Source organism: Anolis carolinensis, unplaced genomic scaffold (assembly GCF_035594765.1).
Source record: "Anolis carolinensis isolate JA03-04 unplaced genomic scaffold, rAnoCar3.1.pri scaffold_9, whole genome shotgun sequence".
Lineage (NCBI taxonomy): Eukaryota > Metazoa > Chordata > Lepidosauria > Squamata > Dactyloidae > Anolis > Anolis carolinensis.
In genome coordinates, this window is record NW_026943820.1 from 17,889,672 (window position 1) to 17,914,259 (window position 24,588).

Below are 24,588 nucleotides of genomic sequence, written 5' to 3' on the forward strand. Positions count from 1 at the left end.
AAAGGCAGAGGGGGATTGGACTCAATGGCCCAAAGAGTCTCTTCCAACCCTCTTTTTTATTATTATTGTTGCTGTTGTTGTTGTTGTTGTTAATATTATTATTATTATTATTATTATTATTATTATTATTATTATTTATTGCTCGGTGGCCAACTATAGTTCGGCCCTCCAACAGTCTGAAGGATCGTGAACTGGCCCCCTGTTTAAAAAGTTTGGGGACCCCTGGTTTAACCCATTGCACTTCCACTGCTCTTCCTTTAAATAAGAGCTAGGAAAAGTATACCTGTCTAGACTTTGGACTGCAGTTTCCGTACTCACTCATTTGTGGCTGTATTGCCAAGGGCAGATGGGAGTTGCAGTTCAACACCATCTAGAGGGCCATACATCCCATGCGCCGGTCTTAGGACGGACCTTTATTGTAAGTTTGCTTTGTACGACGGGAAATAAACTTTTTAAATACGGGGTATATTGAACTGAGACTCATGCGGTCTAATGTGCTGGACTCTTGAGATATCGGCATTTGAATCCCTGCTCAGCCAATTCTCAGAGGAAAGCAATGGCAAAACATGATCCAGTTTTATGTGAACTGGATTAAAACCTATGAGAGGGTTCACATATTGGTGCTAGTATGGTATAGTGGCCTGAGGCCCCATCTACATCGCCATAGAATCCAGTTTTTGAATCCAGATTATCTGCTTTGAACTGGATTATATGGCAGTGTTGATTCACATCATCCATTTCAAATCGGATAATCTGGATTCAGAAACTGGCAGTGTGGCTCCAGCCTGAGTGTTGTCTTAGGACTCAGGGAAGCCCTGGTTCAAATCCTCATTAAGCCAAGAAAAGTGATTCAGGGACTTTGGACAAGTCTCTTTCTCTCTCTCAGTCTCTCCCTGCCTCAAGGGGAAATGATGGCAACATTTCTCTGACTGAATCTCGCCAACAAATACCAAATGATAAGGTTGCTATAACTTGTTGTTATGTTTATTAATACCCGCTTTCTCTCTCTACAAAAGAGAGACTCAAAGCAACTTAACAAAACAAATGAAATACAATTTAAAATCTAAAAATATGCAAACATTAAAATTAAATTAAATATTAATGGTATTCAAAAGTAAACGGATAAGTTCACTTAACTGTTTACTTGGAATCCGAAGGCCCATAACATCAAATATTAAACTAGCTCAATTTTTTAAATTTTCCTGCTCAGAATTAATTCCAGCATATATCCATAATCCCAATGGAATTTTCCTCTGTTATTATATTTGGTGCCATAAACCCAGTCCTAAAGCTGGCTTTGATTCCATCCCGTCAGCAAAAACATTGTTATGTGCAAAGAACTTCTCTAGTAAGATGCTCTGGAATTCTATATTCAAGAATCTCAAATCCTGACCCCCATTAAAACCAGAGTTTTGAAACCGGACCATAAAAACCCATTAAAATCCAGGCATCTACAGAGAGCGGAAAAAAATGATGTGCTGCTGACAAATCAGTGTAATGTGCATGTATTTTGCACCTTAGGGTGACCCCAAAAAGGAAGGGCATAAAAAATGCAATTTGCATAAATGTACATATGGGGATACAAAATGGGAAATACACCTTAAACCAGGATGGATAAACTTGGGCCCTCCAGGACTTCAGCTCCCACAATTCCTCTCAATTCTCTCATTTTTACCTTTTCCATTTTTTGTTCTATCCAATTTCCTACCCTTTTTTAGTTCCCTTTTTTCTAATTCTTTATCTAGTGTTCCTTTGGGAAATCTTTTTCCATTATTATTGGCGTTAAAACTGAATTCTTATTAATTAATTGTCCTTTATATTTTTTCATATTTCCATTATATTTCTTAATGATATATTTCCAATTTGTTTTATCTTTCTTTGAGATTTCCTTGAAGAATATGTTATCCTTTCTTCACTCAACTGCCTTATTCCCTGATTCCATCCATTCCAAACCTTCTCCATCCATCATCTTCTCTACTACATATCTTAATTGGTTTGCCTCATAATATTTTTTTATATTCGGAAGGCCCAATCCTCCTTCTTTTTTGGAGTTGTACCAAATTTGTTTGTTTAATCTGTTCTTTTTACCATTATTGCAATATTTGTTTATCATTTGTTGCCATTTATTTATTTCCTTTTCTGAAATCATTAATGGTATCATTCTGAACAAGAAATTTATTTTGGGTAAGACTTTCATTTTTACTAGGGCTATTCTGCCGAACCATGATAATTGCAGATTATTATAATCCTTTAACTTCCCCTCCATGTGTTTTCTTAATTCTTCTAGGTTTTTCCTTTCTATGGATTTTAGATCTTTGGTTATGGTTATTCCAAGGTACAGTAGAGTCTCACTTATCCAACGTAAACGGGCCGGCAGAACGTTGGATAAGCGAATATGTTGGATAATAAGGAGAGATTAAGGAAAAGCCGATTAAACATCAAATTAGGTTATGATTTTACAAATTAAGCACCAAAACATTATGCTATGCAACAAATTTGACAGAAAAAGTAGTTCAATACACAGTAATATTATGTTGTAATTACTGTATTTACGAATTTAGCACCAAAATATCACGATGTATTGAAAACATTGACTACAAAAATGCATTGGATAATCCAGAACATTGGATAAGCAAGTGTTGGATAAGTGAGACTCTACTGTATTAAAGACATAGCTAATAAACAATGGCCGAGATCCTGCATTGGATATGTGGCCACAATGTCATGGCTGTGCTCTATCTCCCAATGTGGCTCCCAAAGGCCACCTTAATACAAAGGTGGCCACACAAAGCAAAGGCATGCTGTAATGTCGTGCTATAGTATGATGCGCTCAGCACCTCCTGCCAACAAGCACAAGCCATTCCTCATAGCACTATGCCACACAGGTGAGAAGAAGCTGGATGCTTGAAGAACATGTAACCACACAGATCTAAGCATAATTGAGATCACATGTACCTTTGAATGCTCAAAGAGCATGACATAAATGCAAAACATTGTGAAAGTGAAACTACACTTACCCAGCTAATTCACCGAAAACCTCAGAGACGTAGGAATAATCTCCACCTGATTTAGGGATGGTCACACCTAACTCCGCGTAACACAATGACCCGAGTGCGGCAATGCCTCCTCCAAGCACCCAAATTATCAGTGCGAGTCCTACTGAACCAGTGTGTTCTAGTACTCCTTTGGGTGAAATAAAGATGCCGGAGCCAATTATATTGCCTAGGGGAAAAAAAGAAAAGTTGAAGAAAGAGCTACATTAATCTAAAGAACTTTTAATTTCACTGTTCAGAAAGAATCTGTTAGATTTGAACTCTTCTCTTCCTAATTTGGATTAATATCTTACCAACATCTGCCTTGTAAAACTGTTGTCAAGCATGGTACCCCCTCCCAATATTTATAGTTCACCAAAGGCTCAGAAATAAGTACAGTGTTACCTTACTTACCCTGTTTCCCTGAAAATAAGACAGTGTCTTATATTAATTTTTGCTCCCAAAGAGGCGCTAGGTCTTATTTTCAGGGAATGTCTTATTTTTCCACGAAGAAGAATTCAAAGTTATGGTTGAATTTTTAAAAAATGAAAATTTATTATCTACTGTACAGTAGTTGTCATCACAAACTAGCATAACCAAATAATAATAATAATATTTATATCCCGCCTCCATCTCCCCTGAAGGGGACTCGGGGTGGTTTACAGCAAAATCAGATACAAAACAATGATAATATAAAATATGAAACATGAAAGAACAATAACAAAAACCAATAATAATATATACACAGCAACCGAAAAAACACAACATGGTATTAAAACATCGAATTAAAAACAATTAGGTTGCAATAGTGGATAAGCAAGGTGCACATTATGAGTTACAATTTTTTAAATAGATAAATAGATAACCAAATTGTGAATCCTTTCAAGAATTTCTATATTATATTTTATTGCTATACTGTTTTTAAGTTACTGTTTTAAATTTCTGTTCGTATGTAAATTTATGTTGTTGTTGGGCTTGTCCCTGTGTCAGCTGCCCTGAGTCCCTTCTGGGAGATGGAGGTGGGATACAAGAATAAAGTTATTATCATATTATTATTATTTCTTGTTACTACCAATATTTCCATGCACAACACTCTATGGTACGTATATTTACCGATCCTGCAAGCTCTGGTGTTCTGTTTGGTGGACATGCTTCCAAACAAAAACTTTGCTAGGTCTTACTTTCGGGGGAGGTCTTATATTTAGCAATTTAGCAAAACCTCTACTAGGTCTTATTTTCTGGGGATATCTTATTTTAGGGGAAACAGGGTATTGCGGGGGTTAGGTTCCAGGACCACCCACAATAAGTGAAAATCCACGAAGTAGGGACACTATATTTATTTTAATATTTATACATTATTTTAGTAGTTATACACTATTTTAGGTCTTTATCAACCAATCGTGTGTTGATAAATCACCTCCTTCTCCTCCCATTGCTGCTTGGGCTCCTTTTCTCTCCCTTCGGCTTCTCCTTCCTCCCTTCCTTAGGCTGTGAATTGTAATTTTTTATTATTTATAATAGCTTTTTAGAGTTTATTAAAAAACCATGAAACAGCGAGTCCACAAAAAGTGAACTGCGAAGTAGTAAGGGAACACTGTACATGCTTTTTTTTCTTTTTAAAAAGACCCTTTCAAGTCTTGTGCAGGTTCAAAGCATCAGAAGTTCAAGACCAAACCAGCAACAGTTATCATATCTAACCCTTTAATACATTATACCTATTCTTCATGACTTTCTGTATAACTTTTATCCTTTTCTATACTGTATCTATTTCATGAATCTGAAATGTATTTTATAAAATGTTTCAAGTCAGCCAACTCTACATAACCCTACAAAATTATCCTCGGGAACTGGAAGGCTAAACAAACTCAAGCCAAAGCAAGTAGCCAGACCCATTGTTCATATATATATGCAGAAATCGGTGATCTCCTGCCACCCCAGATAAACCCAAACCTGTTTGTTTACCAACACAAACAGGCTTATAATGTGCGTATGTTAAACCTCCTTTGTTCACAGCCAACATTTCTGTCTTACACCTTTGTTTTCTGAAGCTTCAATCCTTGATGGCTCATTAAAAGCCATCAACATATCTTTCTCTAATCTGAAACTTTGGGCTATTGGTGTAATGCTTGCCAGGCATGGTCCCTTCATATCTGCAGTCCTAGTCCAAATTTGACCTCAAAACTACAACTCTCATTATTTCATAACATTTTGTCATAGTATTTAAACTGATGTCAAACCGCATCTACAATGTAGATCAGTGGTTCCCAAACTATTTGGCCTACTGCCCCCTTTCCAGAAAAAAATATTACTCAGTGGCCCCTGGAAAGGGGGGCGTGGCTTAGAGGGGTGGGTGTGGCTCCTGCTCAAGAAGGCGGAGCTGCCCAGTCGTGCTGGGCAAGACCCTAAAGGGAAACCCTAACTCACACTTGCCTAAATGATCAGTGTAGATCTGTCCTATGAAACAAAATCAAAGTCCTAATTCCTTCAGCAGATGAAGAGGAAAAGAAGACCTAAGACATCATCCCATGAGTGAGGGGAAAGAGGGGAAAAGCAGAGGGAACCATCTTTCTTCGTTCCCCACCACTGAGATCCGTTTTCTGGGATGGCCAGAAAATGCCATCCCAGAAAATGTTGCTTTTCTGCAACAGCTGAGAAGAAGGGGGAAATTAATGCATCCACATTTTGTTGTAATGACAAAACACAAGGTGTTACGAAAAGATGAAGAACTCAGCTATCACAGCCAAATCACTTCCTGGTGAAGATTTTAGACCCGGACGGAGAGACTCTAATTGATATTCAGAAGAACTTGCTTAAAGGAAGACAATTATCCTGAATGCTGAATGCTAAAGCAGCCTGAGAGAACCTGACATTACAGAGTCTGGAACAAGAACAGTTATGCTAATAGATGGCTTTTAAACAACAAGGGATGTGCCGACAGGTTCAGTGACTTCCTTTCGCTGTGGGTTATATAAGGAGATGCCAGGAGGTAGCGAGGAAACCCCACAGTAGTTTTTACTCCACGTGTAATGATGAATATATTTAAGTTGTATACCATTGGTTATGCAAACAGTATGGAGGTGGACAATAACTACATACCAATGTTTTTACAGCACATTTCAAGCATTTGTGATGTCATAGTGTACATGGTTTTGTAAGAACCAGCATGGTGTAGTAATGGTTTGAGCATTGGACTATGACTTTGCAGTCATGGAAACTCACTGGGTATATTACACCACAAAAAATTTCAAATTTTTACAAAAATGTCTCCAACAAATGTTGGAAATGTGAACAACAGGTAGGTACTTTTTTTCATACATGGTGGACCTGCCCAAAAGCTAAAAATTTTTGGAAAGATATACACGGAAAAATACAAAAAATATTAAAGACTAACATTAAAAAGGAGCCAGAATATTTCTTGCTAGGAATGTTGGATTTGGATAAAGACAAAGACAAAGAGATTCTATTTAATCACCTGACAATAGCAGCCAGAATGACATATGCGAAGAAGTGGAGATCAAAAGAAATACCGAAAAGAGAAGAATGGCAAAATAAAGTCCTAGAAATAATGAATATGGATAAATTAACTTACTGGCTCTCTCCGAACAAAGGATTACCGAAAAAACAAACAAACTGGGACACGGTAAAATAATATTTTAATCAACTTAAAATGGAGCTTATAATTTGAAATGATATTTATTTATTTATTTATTTCAAATATTTCTATCCCGCCCTTCTCACCCGGAGGGACTCAGGGCGGCGTACAATTGGCAACAATTCGATGCCGATACATCATTAAAAACAACAACATATAAAAAATACAACCAATTAAATACAGTATAAAATATAAAACATAAAACGTGTTTAAAATCCGTTCGTCCAATATCCTCCAACTTTATCCATATAACAATCTGGGTCGTCTTTATCATTTATTCATTAAAAGCCTGGGCACAAAGCCATGTTTTTAAGGCTTTTCTAAAACTCAAAAGGGTTGGGGCTTGCCGTATATCTCTGGGGAGGGTGTTCCATAGCCGGGGAGCCACCACCGAGAAGGCCCTGTCCCTCGTTCCCACCAGCCGCGCCTGTGTGGCAGGCGGGACCGAGAGCAGGGCCTCTCCAGATGACCTCAGGGATCTTCCTGGCTCATAGGAGGAGATACGTTCGGACAAGTAGATTGGGCCAGAACCGTTTAGGGCTTTATAGGTCAAAACCAGCACTTTGAATTGGGCTCGGTAGCATATCGGCAGCCAGTGGAGCTGGCTTAACAAGGGGGTGGTACGCTCCCTGTAAGCCGCCCCAGTTATTAGTCTGGCTGCCGCCCGTTGTACTAGTTGGAGCTTCCGGGCCGTCTTCAGAGGCAACCCCACGTAGAGAGCGTTGCAGTAGTCCAAACGAGCTGTAACCAGAGCGTGGACCACCGTGGCCAAGTCAGACCTCCCAAGGAACGGGCGCAGCTGGCGCACAAGTCTGAGTTGTGCAAAGGCTCCCCTGGCCACCGCCAAGACCTGAGGCTCCAGGCTCAGCGATGAGTCCAGGAGAACCCCCAGACTGCGAACCTGTGTCTTCAGGGGGAGTGTGACCCCGTCCAACACAGGCTGTAACCCTATTCCCTGTTCAGCCTTACGACTGACCAGGAGGACCTCTGTCTTGTCTGGATTCAATTTCAATTTGTTAGCCCTCATCCAGTCCGACACAGCGGCCAGACACCGGTTCAGGACCTGGACAGCCTCCTTAGTGACAGGTGGGAAGGAGTGACAGAGCTGGACATCATCTGCGTACAGATGACACCGCACCCCGAAACTCCGGATGATCTCTCCCAACGGCTTCATGTATATGTTGAACAACATGGGGGACAGTACTGACCCCTGCGGGACCCCACAAGTCAATGGTTGTGGGGCCGAGCAGGTGTCCCCCAAGGACACCATCTGGGACCGACCCTCCAGGAAGGACCGGAGCCACTGCAGAACAGTACCTCCGAGACCCATCCCGGCAAGGCGCCCCAGAAGGATACCGTGATCGACGGTATCGAAGGCCGCTGAGAGGTCCAGCAGAACCAGCAGAGACACACTCCCCCTGTCCAGTTCCCGGTGTAGATCATTGACTAAGGCGACCAAGGCTGTCTCGGTACCATGCCCCGGCCTGAAGCCAGACTGCACCGGATCCAGAAAATCAGTGTCAACCAAGAATGCCTGGAGTTGTGCGGCCACCACACGTTCCATGACCTTGCCCAAAAAGGGGAGATTGGAAATAGGCCGAAAGTTCTCCAATTGAGTGGGGTCCAGTGATGGCTTCTTCAACAGCGGTTTGACCACAGCCAATTTGAGGCTCGCTGGAAAAATGCCTTCCTGAAGGGAGGCATTCACCACCACCTTCACTCACTCGGCCAACCCCCCTCTGGCTTCCTTTATCAGCCAGGATGGGCAGGGGTCTAGGATGCATGTGGTAGCCCTCACCTCTCCAAGCACCTTGTCCACGTCCTCAGGCTGAACCAATTGAAACGAATCCATCAAAATGGGACAAGCAGGTGCTCTTGCTACATCCTCGGAGACTGCCGTTAATATGGTGTCAAAGCTAGAACGGATCAAAGCGACTTTGTCCGCAAAGAACTGAGCAAATGCTTCACAGCAGGCTGCCGAGTTGTCAGGGATCCCGTCTTGGGGGGCGGGATATAACAAACCTCTGACAACTCGGAACAGCTCCGCCGGACGGTTGTTTGCGGATGCAATATTAGCTGCAAAGAAAACATTCTTTGCAGCATCTATTGCCGCGGCATATGCCCTAAGATAGAGACATAGCCGTGTTCGGTTTGGCTCGCTCGGCTTCGAACGCCACACACCCTCTAGTTCCCTCTTCTTTCGCTTCATCGCTGCCAGCTCCTCAGTGAACCAAGGAGATGGTTTAGCTCGGGTACTCGAGAGGGGACGTTCCGGAGCAATCGTGTCTATTGCCCTAGTCACCTCCTTGTTCCAGAGGGCGACCAGAGCATCGACAGGATCACCAGCCAAGGTGGCGGGAAATTCCCCAAGAGCCATCAGGAAACCATCCGGATCCATAAGCCTCCTAGGGCGGACCATTTTGGGTCCTCCACCCAATGATAGGAACAACAAGAAAATATTAGAGACAAAGGAGAAGAAGACGGTTTGGACTATAAAATACTAAAATACAGAAAGCCGCAATACAAACACCAAGGAATAGATGGAAGTCAACCCTTCCCACATACCTTTTTTTCTCCTTGTTCTTACTTTCATTTTTTTCTTCATTTTTCTTTCTTTCTTTCTCTCCACTGATATTGTTCTCCCACTTTCCATGTATTTTTTTATTTTTATCTTTTAAATTTATTATTAATAAAAATTTACCAGAAAAAAAGAAACTCACTGGGTAGCGCTGGGCAAATCACACTCTCTCAGCCACAGAGGAAGGCAAAAGCACACCTACAAACAAATCTTGCCAAGGAAATCCTGTGATAGGGTTGCCTTGGGCTCAGCATAAGTCAGAAATAACTAGAAGGCAGACCAAATTTGGTTTTTACCAAATTCAGCTTCCAAAATGATAGTCTGTGGCTACTTAGACAAAAAAAGCAGCCCTTGAATGAAACAAATGTTCGGTATATGACAATACGATATCCTCACAAGAAGGGTTGAGCTGAGATAGCAGAACTGGGTCAAGGCCTTAGCCAGTGTTAGCTTTTGTTTGCTTGGCTTGTAGAACTACAATGCCTCCTCTATCCCTCTTTGTTCACTTGCAGGTTAACAACCAGTAACATCACTCAAGGAGTGAGATTTGACTCAGGAATATACCATTGCTGACCCTTTATTTAGGTCTTCAATAGATTGAGGCAGCTATGGCAAAGAAAAAACTGGGGGAGGACATTCCAAGCAGAAGAGAGATGAATGAAGCTTCGTCTCCATCTGGTGGCCCAAGGTTGAAAATCTGCCTTTTATTTCACATCATAGACTTGACTTAAGGTCTTGAAGGGACTCTGCATTTGGGAGAGCAGCATTGTTTTCATGTGTGACACCCACCTCCTATGGTTAGTACCTCACTAGTCTTTCATTTGTGTGATTCACAGAAACCACAAAGAAGGAGAAGTTGCTTACCTGAAACTGTAATTCTTTGAGTGGTCATCTCTGAAGTCACACAACCTTGCCCATTCTCCCCTCTTTGTGTCCTGCCTTTCCTAGTGTCTTTTGGTTGCTGCTTTGGTGGCCATAGGACTGGGGATTTGCAGGGCCCATCTACATATATATATGGGTACTACCTGTGCCTGGCCACGCGTTGCTGTGGTGTTGTCTGGTGGTGTTGGTGAGAAATTGTTGAGGTAGTGATGGTATTGAATGTCTGTTGTATGGTTGTCTTTATGTTTAGTATGCACACTGAAGTTGATTATATGGCAGTGTGGAGTCAAGATAATCCAGTGCAAAGCAGATAATATAAGATTATAAATGGGTTATATAGCTGTGTGGAAGGGCCTTGAGTCTACACTGCCATATAATCCAGTTAAAATCTGATCATCTCTGGAAGAGGCCTAAGTGAGGCCTAACTGTGGCTGTCCCCTGGGCTGAGTAGGTTGCTAGGAGACCAAGTGGGCAGAGCTTAGCCTTCAAACTGGCAGCAATTGGATAAAAACTATTATTCCTCTCCCTGTAATTAGGACTTTATTTTTCTTTTCTTTATGTTGTATCAACCTAGAGCCGTGAATTATGGGTTGTGTTGTCAAATTTCGAGGTTGGGAGGCCTGTAGTTTTGTTGTTTTGTCCGCTGCCCTGATGCCATCACTCTTTTATATATCTAGATGGCTATGGATATGGAGTGTGGGCGGGGTCATTGCCAAAACATTTCAATAAAGCACAAATGTAGGATAACCTATTTGTGCAACTACTCAAAGAGCTACAGGTCAGCCTCTTGTCCATATCAGCCCCTTTAGTGGAAATACCAAAGTAGTACCAACGAAGTCTCGAAACAAATGTTGCATTGAGAAACCCTTTAATTCAAGGATCCTGTCATTCATCAAACCACTACATCCCACAGCTCCTTTTTCTTCAAGAGTCAGGAAGCTCTCTGCAGACACTCATAAATGGACTGATTTCATTTTATTTCCCTCCCTATCAATTTGGGATGGTTAGGTGATAACACCTTTCTTTTGGGTGCATTCTTCTCTCCATCATTTGAAGAACAAAGAAGAAAATAAGGCAGCCTCCAGTTCCACCTCTACAAAGGCTTTGAACATATATATTTCAAGCTCATTCTTATATGCCAAATTCTTTTGGCTTCTGTAAATCATGATATTTTTTTACATTTGTTTTTACTCCTTTTTTTCAAAGTGATCTGGGAATATAAATAATCTGGTTTTCATCTGTCTAATGTGCCTTGGCAGACAAGTGTTTTGGAAATTGTTGCTGTTTGGCTGTTAAAAGAGAATTATGATATAGTAAAGCAAAAGTGGGAAACTGCAGAGGTAAGATTGTCCTCCTGTAATAGATTTACCGTATATACTCAAGTATAAGCTGACCAGAATATAAGCCGAGGCACCTAATTTTACCACAAAAAAACTGGGAAAACATTGACTCCAGTATAAGGCGAGTGGTAAATTTCAGTAATAAGTATAAGTGGTAAATTTCAGAAATAAAAATAGATACCAATAAAATTACATTAATTGTGGCATCAGTAAGTTAAATGTTTTTGAATATTTACATAAAGCTCAAATTTAAGATAAGACTGTCCAACTCTGATTAAATCATTATTCTCATCTTCTTCAATGTAAATGTGCTTATGTATCCTTTTAATAATAATAGAGTAAAATAATACATATAATAATAATAATAATAATAATAATAATAATAATAATAATAATAATAAATACAGGAAAATAATACATGTAATAATAAATAGAGTAAAATAATAAATGCAATAATAATAATAATAATATCAGAGTGAAATAATAAATGTATTTAAAATAAAAATAGAGTAAAATAAATGTAATAGTAGCAGCAATAATAGAGAAAAATAATAAATATAATAATACCAATAATAATAGAGAAAAATAATAAATGTACCATATATTCTCGAGTATAAGCTGACCCAAATATAAGCCAACCAGGACCCTCACCCGAATATAAGCCGAGGGGGGCTTTTTCAGTCTTAAAAAAAAGGGTTGATGCAAAACTATTATTTGCACATGTATTAAGGAGGACATTTATAATCGTAATAATATGCATACACTGTAAAATATTTCCTTGCTTTAAATACAGTGATAGTGTTCTCCAAAGTAGGGGGAGCTTGGGGAATGGAGGGAGATTGGCAAACTCAGTAGCTGGGCATGCTTAATGTTAAAGAAAAGCTTTTTTGTTCTTAACAACTTTGAGAAATTTGGCCACAAATAGTACGAGAGCTGCTCATTCGAGTGAAAACGCGACCCCATGACACTGCCAAAGTAAAAGAGACCTTAAGTGATCTGGTTGAGAATTTCTAATCACGCAAGGACATTCTCTCACCCTTTGTAGAACAGTTGATTTACAACATAAGCAATATGCAATTACGGGACTTTTTTTGGAGGGGGATCTATTCTTGATTTTTGTTGATATCTTTCTACTTGTAATCCAGGAGGATTCTAAGTGTAAATTCACAACATGAGGATGAAGATTGCATGACTCCTTATAATACACTAACTCCTCTGCATTTGCGGATTTGACTTTTGCAGATTTGATTACTCATAGATTTGATATAAATATTCTCTAGTTCCTCCAATGTGATACTGTGTTCACCTCCCACCAAAAGTTGAGTTGTGCAGAAGACCTAGAAATTCACATAAGAAATCATAAATATCTTTATTTGTGGTTTTTTACTGTCATAAGGGTCTTGTACCCCTAATCCTAGCAAATGTGAAGGGCTGACTATATGCTCTGGGCAATGCACAAAGAAAAGCAATGCTTCTCAGACAAGACAGAGGTACTCCTAGTCAGTCGTAAAGCAGATCAGGGTGTAGAATTACAGCTTGTGTTGGATGGGATCACACTCCCCCTGAAGACACAGGTTCGCAGTCTGGGGGTAATCCTGGACTCATCGCTAACCCGATGGGCCGGGCTGTGGCGCAGCTGGCTATAACCAGCTGCAATAAATCACTACTGACCGAAAGGTCATGAGTTCGAAGCCCGGGTCGGGTTAAGCCCCCAACCATTAAATAGCCCGGCTTGCTGTTGACCTATGCAGCCCCGAAAGACAGTTTCATCTGTCAAGTAAGGAAATTTAGGTACGCTTTAGGCGGGAGACTAATTTAACTCATTTACAACATCATAAAACTGCCAGCAAAACACGAGGAAAGGAATGAGGAAGTACCGCCACTAGTGGACAGTGAAGTAACAGCTCCCCCTGTGGCCGGAATCGTGAAGCTGGAAAAAAATGTTAAATGCCTCTGTGTCTGTCTATATATGTTGTTTGTCTGTTGGCACTGAATGTTTGCCATATATACGTGTTCATTGTAATCCGCCCTGAGTCCCCTTCGGGGTGAGAAGGGTGGAATATAAATACTGTAAATAAATAAATAAATAACCCTGGAACCCCAGGTGTCGGTGGTGGCCAGGAGTGGCTTTGCACAGTTAAAACGTGTGCGACAGCTGCACTCATACCTTGAGATGCCAGACTTGGCCATGGTAGTACACGCTGTAAAGGAGGATAGCCTAGAAGACCCAATTAATAACAAATAGGTGTCCCAAATAATAAAAGATAACTGCCACCGATTAGTGGAAATGCAGCCACCACTGTGTGGAGAGACACCTTTAGATTATAAAAGTGCTCAACCACCCAATAGCTCAGAGGAAGCCTTTTACTTTATTCGGTGTTAAAATGGTAGCGCAATTGTGCTGAGGGAGTCTATAGACGACAGAGGCTTTGATGTAAAAAGAACAATATCAAGTTTATTCAAGCACAAGCTTGGTGGTTACAAAGGATGTTTCACTTAGAGGTATTCTTATTAACAGTTACAATACTAGAATGAGATGAATCAAACTCTCTAAAGTATCACTTCTTTTACTTAAAAGTAGTTAAAACTTCTTCCTCTGCTCCTTTTAAACTGTTACTTCAATGGATCTCTGTGAGTCCAGCTGGGATTGGTTCCCAAAGTCTGAAACTTAGACTATCCAGTGACTTCAAACCACAGTCACCCCTGTGATATACTATCACAGATTCTCTGTGCCTTTCCAGGACACAGACTATATTAAATAAGTCACCAAACTTATTTAAAACTGAATCAAAATGAACAATTGAGTCTCCTTGATCCCATCAACCTGGAATCAATCTTCCCTGTGCCTCATCAGTGCACAGACTGAGGCTTCACTTTTAAAAACCTCTTCACTTCTCCTCCCCTCGGCAGATGGCTCCGTCCACATCTCCATGGCAACTGCCTCAGAGGCTGCTGCCGTCCCACACCTACCCAACCAAACCACAAGCACATAGTTAAACACAACAAACATGAATACAAAACTCATACTTCATTACACACGCCATAATCACACCCAGTTTGAACTACTGAAATGCTCTCTATGTGGGGCTGCCTTTGAAGATAGTTCGGAAGCTGCAACTGGTGCAGAGATCGGCGGCCAGATTGCTTAATAGAGCACCGTATCATGAGAAGACGACTCCCATGCTGCAGCAGCTCCACAGACTGCCGGTCTGCTTCCAAGCTAAATTCAAAGTGCTGGTCATTACCTATAAAGCCCTAAACAGTTTAGGTCCAGGCTATTTATCTGATCACATCTCCCAATATATGCCATCACAAGCACTGCAGTCATAGGAGGAGGCTCTGCACTCGGTCTCAAGTGCGGCTAGTGGGAACGAGAGAGAGGGCCTTATCAGTGATCACTCCCCACCTATGGAACTCCCTCCCAGCCTTGTCTCCTTTTTAAAAACTCTTCAAAACGCACTTACACACTTTAGCGTATGGAGAGGAGGAGGACTAGGACATTTTTAATTAATTCCATCAGATTGCTGGATAATGTATTTTGACCTATGACATATTTTAAGTGAACACTTATGATAGCCATTTCTAATGTATTTTACTTGTCTTACAGGGTATACATTTTAATGTTAATTCATGTTATTAGTGTTATCATGTCTATTGGATTATTTTATACTGTTTTACTTCTTTTGCTATAAGTTTACTGTTATTATTGTGTGTTACTTTGATTTTTGATGTGTTTGTATTACTTTGGGCATTGGATGTTTGCCTTTTTTCTGTGAGTCCCTTCTGGAAGAGAGGGTGGTGAGTTTTTTGGACAGAAAGACCTCTCACTTCCGGATAGCCTATGTTAGTGTGTTCTGTTGTTAAAGTGAAATGTTATATCAAGTTATGCTTTTGGGTGTTTGCAACTGTGTGTTTCCGGCAGACCATTCCAGCAGCGCAAGGGTTAAGCACAAGCCAGCTTGATTGATTGCCCACAGGTCAGGGTTTCTGTTTGAACTGTCTGGCCGGAACTTTTATCATGAACTGAGGAATGCGGGAGGTGCCAGCTTGTTCTGATAACAGCCGAGGCGAAGTGGAGAAGATGGGCCATGTGTCCGGAAAGTTATGGCTTTCAGTAATTGTAAATATACTTGTAAAATAAAGTAATTAGACCTGCTGGGATCAGCAGTAAAACAACAACTGAGCTGTCGTTTTGTTGGTGCCACTGTTGCTGCTGCATCAAGTGGTCCTTCAGGTGAGCTGACGGAGAGAACTGACTCATCAAATCAGTCAGGGTGACGGATGATTGCTTTAACTCCCTATCCCAGCATCCACCCTGATAGCCTACACCAGGCAGCTTTTCCTGCATATATTACTTGGATTCGGCGTGCTCCATCTTCCCAGATCTAATGTGTGTGTTTTTTTCTGCTTTCAAAACGCCTTGTAAGAAGCCCTTCTCTGAGCTAGGCTGGCAGTAACAACTGTATCACTGGTTTCTGTGAGTTTTTCGGACTGTATGGCCATGTTCCAGAGGCATTCTCTCCTGACGTTTGCCTGCCTATGGCAGGCATCCTCAGAGATTGAGTTCTGTTGGAGACTTGGGAAGAACCTACAGCCCTAAAAACCTACAGCAATCTAAAAATACACTGCTTTCTCAAAATGTTAATTGTTCCCCCATTAGTGTTCCATTGTATTGACTCTTTAATTTTCAGTGATTAGTTGGGGAAGGCGCCAAAATACTGTTTGCTTACACTTGAAAATTACCTAGGGCCGGCCCTGAGTGCATAGGATTGCAGCATTCAAACCAAGTTTCACTTTAATCATGCCCATTGTTCATGCACCAAAGACTCATTAAATGTGATGAGGACACAGGTTGAGTTAAGGGCTGGATGGCGGAAACAAAACAAAATATTATATAACAATGTATTCGCTTTGCTACTAGGCAGTGAACTAAGCACTTGTACAGTTCAGTGCTTGAGGGTTTAATTGAAACGGGATAATTACCTGTGTCTTATGTAAGATAAAATCTTTTTCTCACTTAGCACTCAAGTGGGTCGAAGGGGCAATCACCCTGAAACCTAAAAGGGGAAAAACTGATGTTTACAGGTCAAGGTTAAATGCGTGCTTCCTTTGAGATGGGGGTGGCTTTCTCAACCCATTTGAATAGCAGGTCTGGCTGCAGATGTCGGCTCATACTCTTGGTCTAACCCAGGCATGGGCCAACTTGGGCCCTCCAGGTGTTTTGGACTTCAACTCCCACCATTCCTGACAGCCTCAGGCCCCTTCCTTTTTCCCCTCAGCCACTTAAGCGGCTGAGGAGAAAAAGGAAAGGGCCTGAGGCTGTCAGGAATGGCAGGAGTTGAAGTCCAAAACACCTGGAGGGCCCAAGTTGGCCCATGCCTGGTCCAAACTATCCTGAAAGGCTGATGCAGGAATAGAGTGCGGAAGAAAAGACAGTAATAAAATGTAGTACAATAATAAAGGAGATGACCTGTGATTACCTCCCAGCATTGAATTAAAAATAATAATAAAACACAGGGGAAGCATTCATACAACTGAGCATCACGGCTCACGAAAATTTGCCAGTTGCTCCGCATGAGGAAGAGGGCTTTCAATGGCTATAATTCCAGCATTCTTCTTGGATTTTATTAAGGCAGGAATTTCTAATCTGATTATGCTATTTATGCTAGTTTAAAGATTTTTTAAAAATTAGACTACTTAAGGTCTCAACACGGTTCAGTCCAAGTCTTCTGGTAGTACGTTATAAAGAACCCATCAATGCAAAACGGAGGCGGTTCAATCACTAGGCCAACTAGGCAGTTGCCTGTGGCGCCATCTTGTTGGGGGCGCCATCGAGGCAACTCCTGTCTTCTGCGGCCTGCCTCCACAAAGTATTAGTGCTTAATTTGTAAAATCTTAATGTAATTTGATGTTTGCCTACACTTGAAAAATACCTAGGGCCAGCTCTGATGCAAAGCCTCACACTCCAAAAATCTAAATGATGACTCCGGGAACAAGATTCTATCAAGCTTTGATTCTAAAGGCCCATCCACACAGTACCTTTATCCCAGGAGCTCCTGGTTCAAAATGGAGAGTGGCCAAATGAGGTTGCTACAAATCGCTACAAAGTGCTAAAATGCGAGATTTTCAGTTGTGGGAATATTCCGGTTCTGGACGTAAAATGTGGATATTTGAATCTCTGTATGCCCCCAATGGCGCAGCGAGTTAAACTTGCAGATCGAAAGGCCAGCGGTTGAATCCGGGAAGCAGAGTGAGCTCCCACTGTTAGTCCCAGCTTCTGCCAACCTAGCAGTTCAAAAACATGCAAATGTGAGTAGATCAATAGGTACTGCTCTGGCAGGAAGGTAAGAGCCCTCCATGCAGTCATGCCGACCACATGACCTTGGAGATGTCTACGGACAATGTGTTGTCGAAGGCTTTCATAGCCGGAATCACAGGGTTGTTGTGTGTTTTTCTGGGCTGTATGGCCATGTTCCAGAAGTATTCTCTCTTCCCACACCTTCCCACACCAATAGGCCCACACCTATTGGCCGTCTGCAAGGACTTTGCCCAGGGGACGGCCGGATGTTTTTGATGTTTTATCATCCTTGTGGGAGGCTTCTCTCATGTCCCAACATGGAGCTGGAGCTGATAGAGGGAGCTCATCCTCGCTCTCCCCGAGCGGGATTCGAACCTGGCAGCTTGCAAATCATCAACCCAACCTTCAAGTCACAAGGCTTTAATCCACTACACCATTTTAAGTGAACAATGCCGGCTGTTCGGCTTAGAAATGGAGATGAGCACCAACCCCCAGAGTTGGACACGAATAGACTTAACGTCAGGGAAAAGCCTTTACTTTTTATGTCCCTACACTCAAAAAATATTGGATTTTTTATGTTGGCTTGTTCTCTGGTAATACATATTGGTTTCTGATTTGTATCTTGGTTCCTGGTTGTATCCTACAAACAGTTGACTATACAGGGTGAAAACTTTATCCTGGCAAAAGAAACTTTGTCCACCACACATTTAATGAAATTTGTGACACACAAATAAAGTTTTTGCCATGTAATCAACTTTCCCCATGTTTTTATGATAAAAGCACTGAGGAGCAGACATGTGTTTCCCAGGAACATCACCCTGTAGTTCCCAGGCACAGGTACATAGCCAAACTTCTCTGCACAGATGTCCATGCAACCTCTATAACCCAGGAATGGAACTTTATACAATGATTCACATCTTTTGTGAAAAAAACTGTTGAAGTTCCTGGCAGACGTCCCTCAGCGGCCACCTTGGGGGCTGCAAAATCCCAGAGCAAAGCAGCAAGTATGGACAACGGAGGCAGAAATCGCAGGAATAACAGGTTTGTATGTGGACCTCTTCTCAGATCCCGGGTTTTTCTGCCCTTGACTAAATCCTGCAATTTGGTGCTGTCTGGAACCACCCTGAGATGTCATCAATTGTGAGATGCACAAACAGGAAAAAAATGCTTTATTTGTATATAAGAACAGCACCTGTGATTCCAAGATATTTTGATGTCTGCAAAAGAACAGGGCATGTAAGACACACCTGTTTCGGCAGGCTTTTGAGTTCTGTTATTGATGTTTTAAAAGGTGCTTTTAGGATGTTTTTAATATGTTTTTTAAAGATGTTTTTAAGATGTTTTTAAATTGTTGATTTTAGCCTGTTCTTGTAAACCGTCCCGAGCCCTAGGGGAGTGGCGGCATATAAGTTTGAATAATAAATAAATAAATCCCTCTTTGAGTTTCATAGCACTCCAATGTGCACAAGTTATTTTAGCACAATAGCTCCTTTACCTGTTCTTAGCAGTGAATATATAGTAAAGGTAAAGGTTTTCCCCTGATGTTAAGTCCAGTCGTGACCGACTCTGGGGGTTGGTGCTCATCTCCATTTCTAAGCCGAAGAGCCAGCGTTGTCCGTAGACACCTCCAAGGTCATGTGGCCGGCATGACTGCATGGAGTGCTGTTACCTTCCCGTCGGAGCGGTACCTATTGATCTACTCACATTTGCATGTTTTCGGACTGCTAGGTTGCCAGGAGCTGGGGCTAACAGCGGGCGCTCATTCAGCTCCCAGGATTTGAACCTGGGACCTTTCGGTCTACAAGTTCAGCAGCTCAGCGCTTTAACACACTGAGCCACCACCAGGGGCCCAGTGAATATATATACAGTAGAGTCTCACTTATCCAACATTCACTTATCCAACGTTCTGGATTATCCAAGGCATTTTTGTAGTCAATGTTTTCAATACATCGTGATATTTTGGTGCTAAATTCGTAAATACAGTAATTACTACATAGCATTACTGCATACTGAACTACTTTTTCTGCCAAATTTGTTGTATAACATGATGTTTTGGTGCTTAATTTGTAAAATCATAACCTAATTTGATGTTTAATAGGCTTTTTCTTAATCTCTCCTTGTTATCCAACATATTCGCTTATCCAAAGTTCTGCCGGCCCGTTTATGTTGGATAAATGAGACTCTACTGTATATATTATAAATTAAATAACTAGCTTTTTCCATCTCCAGTTTTTTCATGACACCCAAAAGTGACTGCCTGATGAATTGCTGGACTTTTAGTGGCTGTTTAGAAAAGGGACCAGGAAACAAGAAACACCTGCCGATATTCCCCTTCTAAACAGCCATTAAAAGAATGGGAGCCTCCTCCAGTTTTCACTTTGGCAATGAAAAATCTGCCTAAAGCTGGCATATCTACCCAGTATAAAGTGATCCCGAGTCTACACTTTGCTTTCCCGAATGAGGCCAAGCTCTGACATGTCCCGACATTATTTGCAAGGATCCTAGAAAACACTGGGTCACTCACCAACATAACACAACTTGCCTTTTACCCACTCACTGCTGTTTAAAAAGACCAGTCAACCTATTTCAAGCTTGTCTGTCCTGTGTACCTTCACAAAAAATAACTCTCCTTCAAACCCTCTGCCTTTCTTTTTGTACTGACATCCTGCTCCTTCTGTCTTGCCAGTGTTAGGTGATGCAGCCTGCATTTCATTAGAAGAGTCAGCTTTGCACAAGGAGACAAACAGAGAAACCACCTCCTTCAGACTTCGGTGGCGTTACAATCAAAGGATCAGCTGGGAAAAGCAAATAATTTTTGTTTGGAAAGCATTTTTAAACAAGTTATGAGCTACCTATGATTATTACCTTTCATAGGATAAGGTTGTATTCTGCCTTTTTAGATGTTAAAAAAGGCCCTTTTAAAAAAGGAAAGAGAAAATGAAATGAACCAATCTATATATATAAAAGGGTAATGGAATCACGGCACCGGACAAAACAACTAAACTAAACGCCCCACAACCTCGAAAATTGACAACACAACCTCTCATCCTCGCCTCTACGTTCATACAACAAAAAGAAAAGAAAAATTAAGTCCTAGCCACAGCAACACGTGGCCGGGCACAGCTAGTATTCTATATAATTGTCACTTGCCACCTTATCACAAATCCTCCCCCTCCCATTTTACAGGCAGCAACCATAAATTTACTGGGAGTCATGGCTGTCATCAGACAATTTCCGGTGGTCGTTCCAGGATTTCTGTGTTCTCAATTTTTTTTTTTCGTGTCAGGGGCGACTTGAGAAACTGCAAGTCGCTTCTGGTGTGAGAGAATTGGCCGTCTGCAAGGACATTGCCCAGGGGACGGCCAGATGTTTTTGATGTTTTTACCATCCTTGTGGGAGGCTTCTCTCATGTCCCCGCATGGAGCTGGAGCTGATAGAGGGAGCTCATCCATGCTCTCTCCAGGTTGGATTTGAACCTGGCAGCCTTCAGGTCAGCAACCCAACCTTCAAGTTACAAGGTTTTAATCCACTGCGCCACCATGGGCTCCTCTTCTCCAATAATATGCTGTGTCCAGGTTGGTTCATCAAATGCTCTGGTATGACTTCTCTGGCTGAATTAGTCTGCAGTGTCTTTCATGTTCCTTGTTTCGTGTTTGGGCAATGCTGCATTCGGCGGTTCCTATGTAGCATATTATTTGAGAACACAGAAATGCTGGACCACTCTAATAACCACCAAGTCAGACTACACAGAGAAACCATTGAAATCCACAAGCATGTGGATAATTTCAACAGAAAGGAGGAGACCATGAAAATGAACAAAATCTGGCTACCACTATTTAAAAGCTCTAAAATCAGTACAGTAAATAAAGAGCAACACTCAGAAAACAGGGGAATTCCAGACAAGAAACAATCAGGGCCAGCTAACACCTCCCAACAAAAGATTCCTTCAGGCAAGAAGCAGCCAAGCTTTGAATCTGCAAGGTCATTAAATACTAATCAAGTTGTCTAATCGCAACATTCACACCTGCCTCAAACAGACAAGAGTTCTTTCTCCCAACCTGGACTTTCTACAGCTATATAAACCCCACTTGCCTAGTTTCCAACAGACCTCACAACCCCTGAGGATGCCTGCCATAGATGTGGGCGAAATGTCAAGAGAGAATGCTACTGGACCATGGCCATACAGCCTGGAAAACTCACAGCAACCCAATACTCTGATAGTTGTAGATTTAGCACACTGATTATTCCATTCTGTTGTTGTCTACAAAGTTCGTGCTCGAGAACCTCACAACTGAGTTAAAAAGCAATCTTAAGGTTTTAAGTAAGTTGACAATTTTATATTGGGCTGCATTCATAGTCATCCTGGACTGCATGCGGCCCATGGGCCACCGTTTGGACAAGCCTGGTTTAGTATTAATCTGAAATGTATTTTTATCTCTACTCTGTGCCTAGCATTTTTTCATTCCCATATCTTGGTGCATGGATATCTTGTGCTACAAAGAAATGTACAAACAGAATAGCAAGGGATCAAGTTGATATCGCTTCACTTGAGAAGATGAATGTCATAAGCAACAGGCCTTGAAAAGGTCAGTTTTCTGATCAGTTCTCTGCACAATATTATGTAAACACATTTTCATTATCAGAATATAATAGAGCCTTGGGAACAGAGGCTCTTCTGAACTTTTCACCACACATTTAAGATGAGAAGAGACTAGTAAATCCGACCAGCACCAATGGCTTTTTTCAGTGTAGAAACAAAGTTTTAAGATCATTTGCCTTCCTTCCTTTGCCTTGAGTCCTTGAGATTGCATACCCTCCAGCTGAATCAAAATAGACAGAAATAGAAATGGACAAGCAGCTCCAATGGGTATCATTTGGATACTAAAACGGTGGCTTCAGCTCTAATAGTTGATACTAACAATGGTTGGTAATTTACCACATTAAAATGGTCAGGCTCAGCTAGATTACCATCATGTAAGAAACAAAAAGACCGTTGTTCTTTTCAGGGGAATAGCAGCTCTCTTTCAGGTCAACGACTCACTGGTTGTTCTACAATAATGTTTTTGAAAATAGCATTCCACACAACTTCAACGTAATTTTTTTTCTTAATGTTTTCATTTATGACCAACAAATACAAAACAAAGTGAAAATCCATGTCTTAAAATCAGACTGAAAACAGAGGGCTGGAGGGTGGAAATAAGGCCACTGACGTCAATAAAACAGAAATTGGAAAAGATTAATGTAAATCTGTATTCGTTGAATCTTCCCGCAAATACACAGGACAAAATTAAAACTTTCCCAAGATGATTATTTATTGAACAAATAGTTAATTGAACAAATAAATTAAGTTTAATATATATGCCTTCTTGCTACAAATAGCACAAAGGATTCTAAGTTCTTTGGCAGATTTTTAAAAAACAAAACAGGACCTGTTTAAATCTCCTGTTCTCTCAAAGGTGAATTGAGGACACAAAATGGCTATTAGCCTGGCTCAGTTCATTGATGTAGTAAAACAGTGGAATTTTGAGGGGTTCAGAGGCACTCCGATTCCATCTGATCTCAGAAGTGAAGCAAGCCTGGCTACAACTTAGAGACTGGGACTTGAGCATTTACTGAAGGTTTTTGACGGGATTTTTTGTTGTATCAATCTAGAGGTGTGGATTATGGGTTGTGTTGTCAAATTTCGAGGTTGGGAGGCCTGTAGTTTTGTTGTTTTGCTCGGTGCCGCGATTCCATCACTCTTTTATATATATAGATTATATCATTCAATTATTATTCTATTATTATTGTAGTATATTATCATATTATTACCATTATATTATTATTATATTATTCATTATTCATGACTACATTGAAACTAGAATACAGAGAAATCAGCGTGGAAACTGCAAGAGGTACCACAGATTGTTGTACATGGAAATAATGGTAGTAAATAGTTTTTGATTTATTAAACACAGTTATATATTACAACTAGCTGTGCCTGACCACGCGTTGCTGTGGCGAAGTATGGTGGAATGGGAAATAAAGTACTGAGGAATTGGTGATAGTTAAGGTAAAGGGTAAAGGTGCAGGCCTGTTTATGTTGGATAAGTGAGACTCTACTGTATATTTAATCTTATATTATCTGCTTAGAACTGGATTATATGAGGCCCCTTCTACACAGCTGGATAAAATGCACACTGAAGTGGATTATATGGCAATGTGGACTGAAGATAATCCAGTTCCAAGCAGATAATATAAGATTATATAGCTGTGTGGAAGGGCCTTGAGTCTACACTGCCATATAATCCAGTTAAAATCAGATAATCTGTATTTTATTGGCAGTGTGGAAGAGGCCTATGTGAGGCCTAACTCTGCCTGTCCCCTGGGCTGAGTGGGTTGCTAGGAGACCAAGTGGGCGGAGCTTAGCCTTCTAACTGGCAGCAATTGGATAAAAACAATTATTCCTCTCCCTCTAATTAGGACTATTTTTCTTCTCTTTTTGTTGTATCAACCCAGAGGCATGGATGAGGGGTTGTGCTGTCAATTTTTGAGGTTGTGGGGTGTTTAGTTTTGTTGTTTTGTCCGCTGCCGTGATTCCATCACTCTTTTATATATATAGAAGATTATACATTTTTGTTATTTAAACTATACACATTGCGAAATCATGGTTTTTTTTCTCGAAGTAACACACCACCCAAGTCATGCTAGATTTTTTGGTGAATTTTGACACATCAAGCGCAAAAGCTTGCCCATCATTGCACTAGACCCAGTTTGGCTAAAAGACACGTCACAGCTTTCTTCTGTTCTGATTGGCTCAACAGGCA

At 41.0% G+C, this 24,588-nt stretch overlaps 1 protein-coding gene across 2 annotated transcripts in view; it reads right to left on the minus strand.

Moving 5' to 3' along the window:
- Positions 1–24,588, minus strand: part of slc7a10 (solute carrier family 7 member 10) — an 84,417-nt gene that overhangs the window by 33,746 nt on the left and 26,083 nt on the right. For both annotated transcript variants that reach the window (XM_062961570.1, XM_003225360.4), the window contains exon 2: positions 3,018–3,222. In XM_062961570.1, the coding sequence (XP_062817640.1) occupies positions 3,018–3,222 (205 nt within the window). The remainder of the gene's footprint in view (positions 1–3,017; positions 3,223–24,588) is intronic.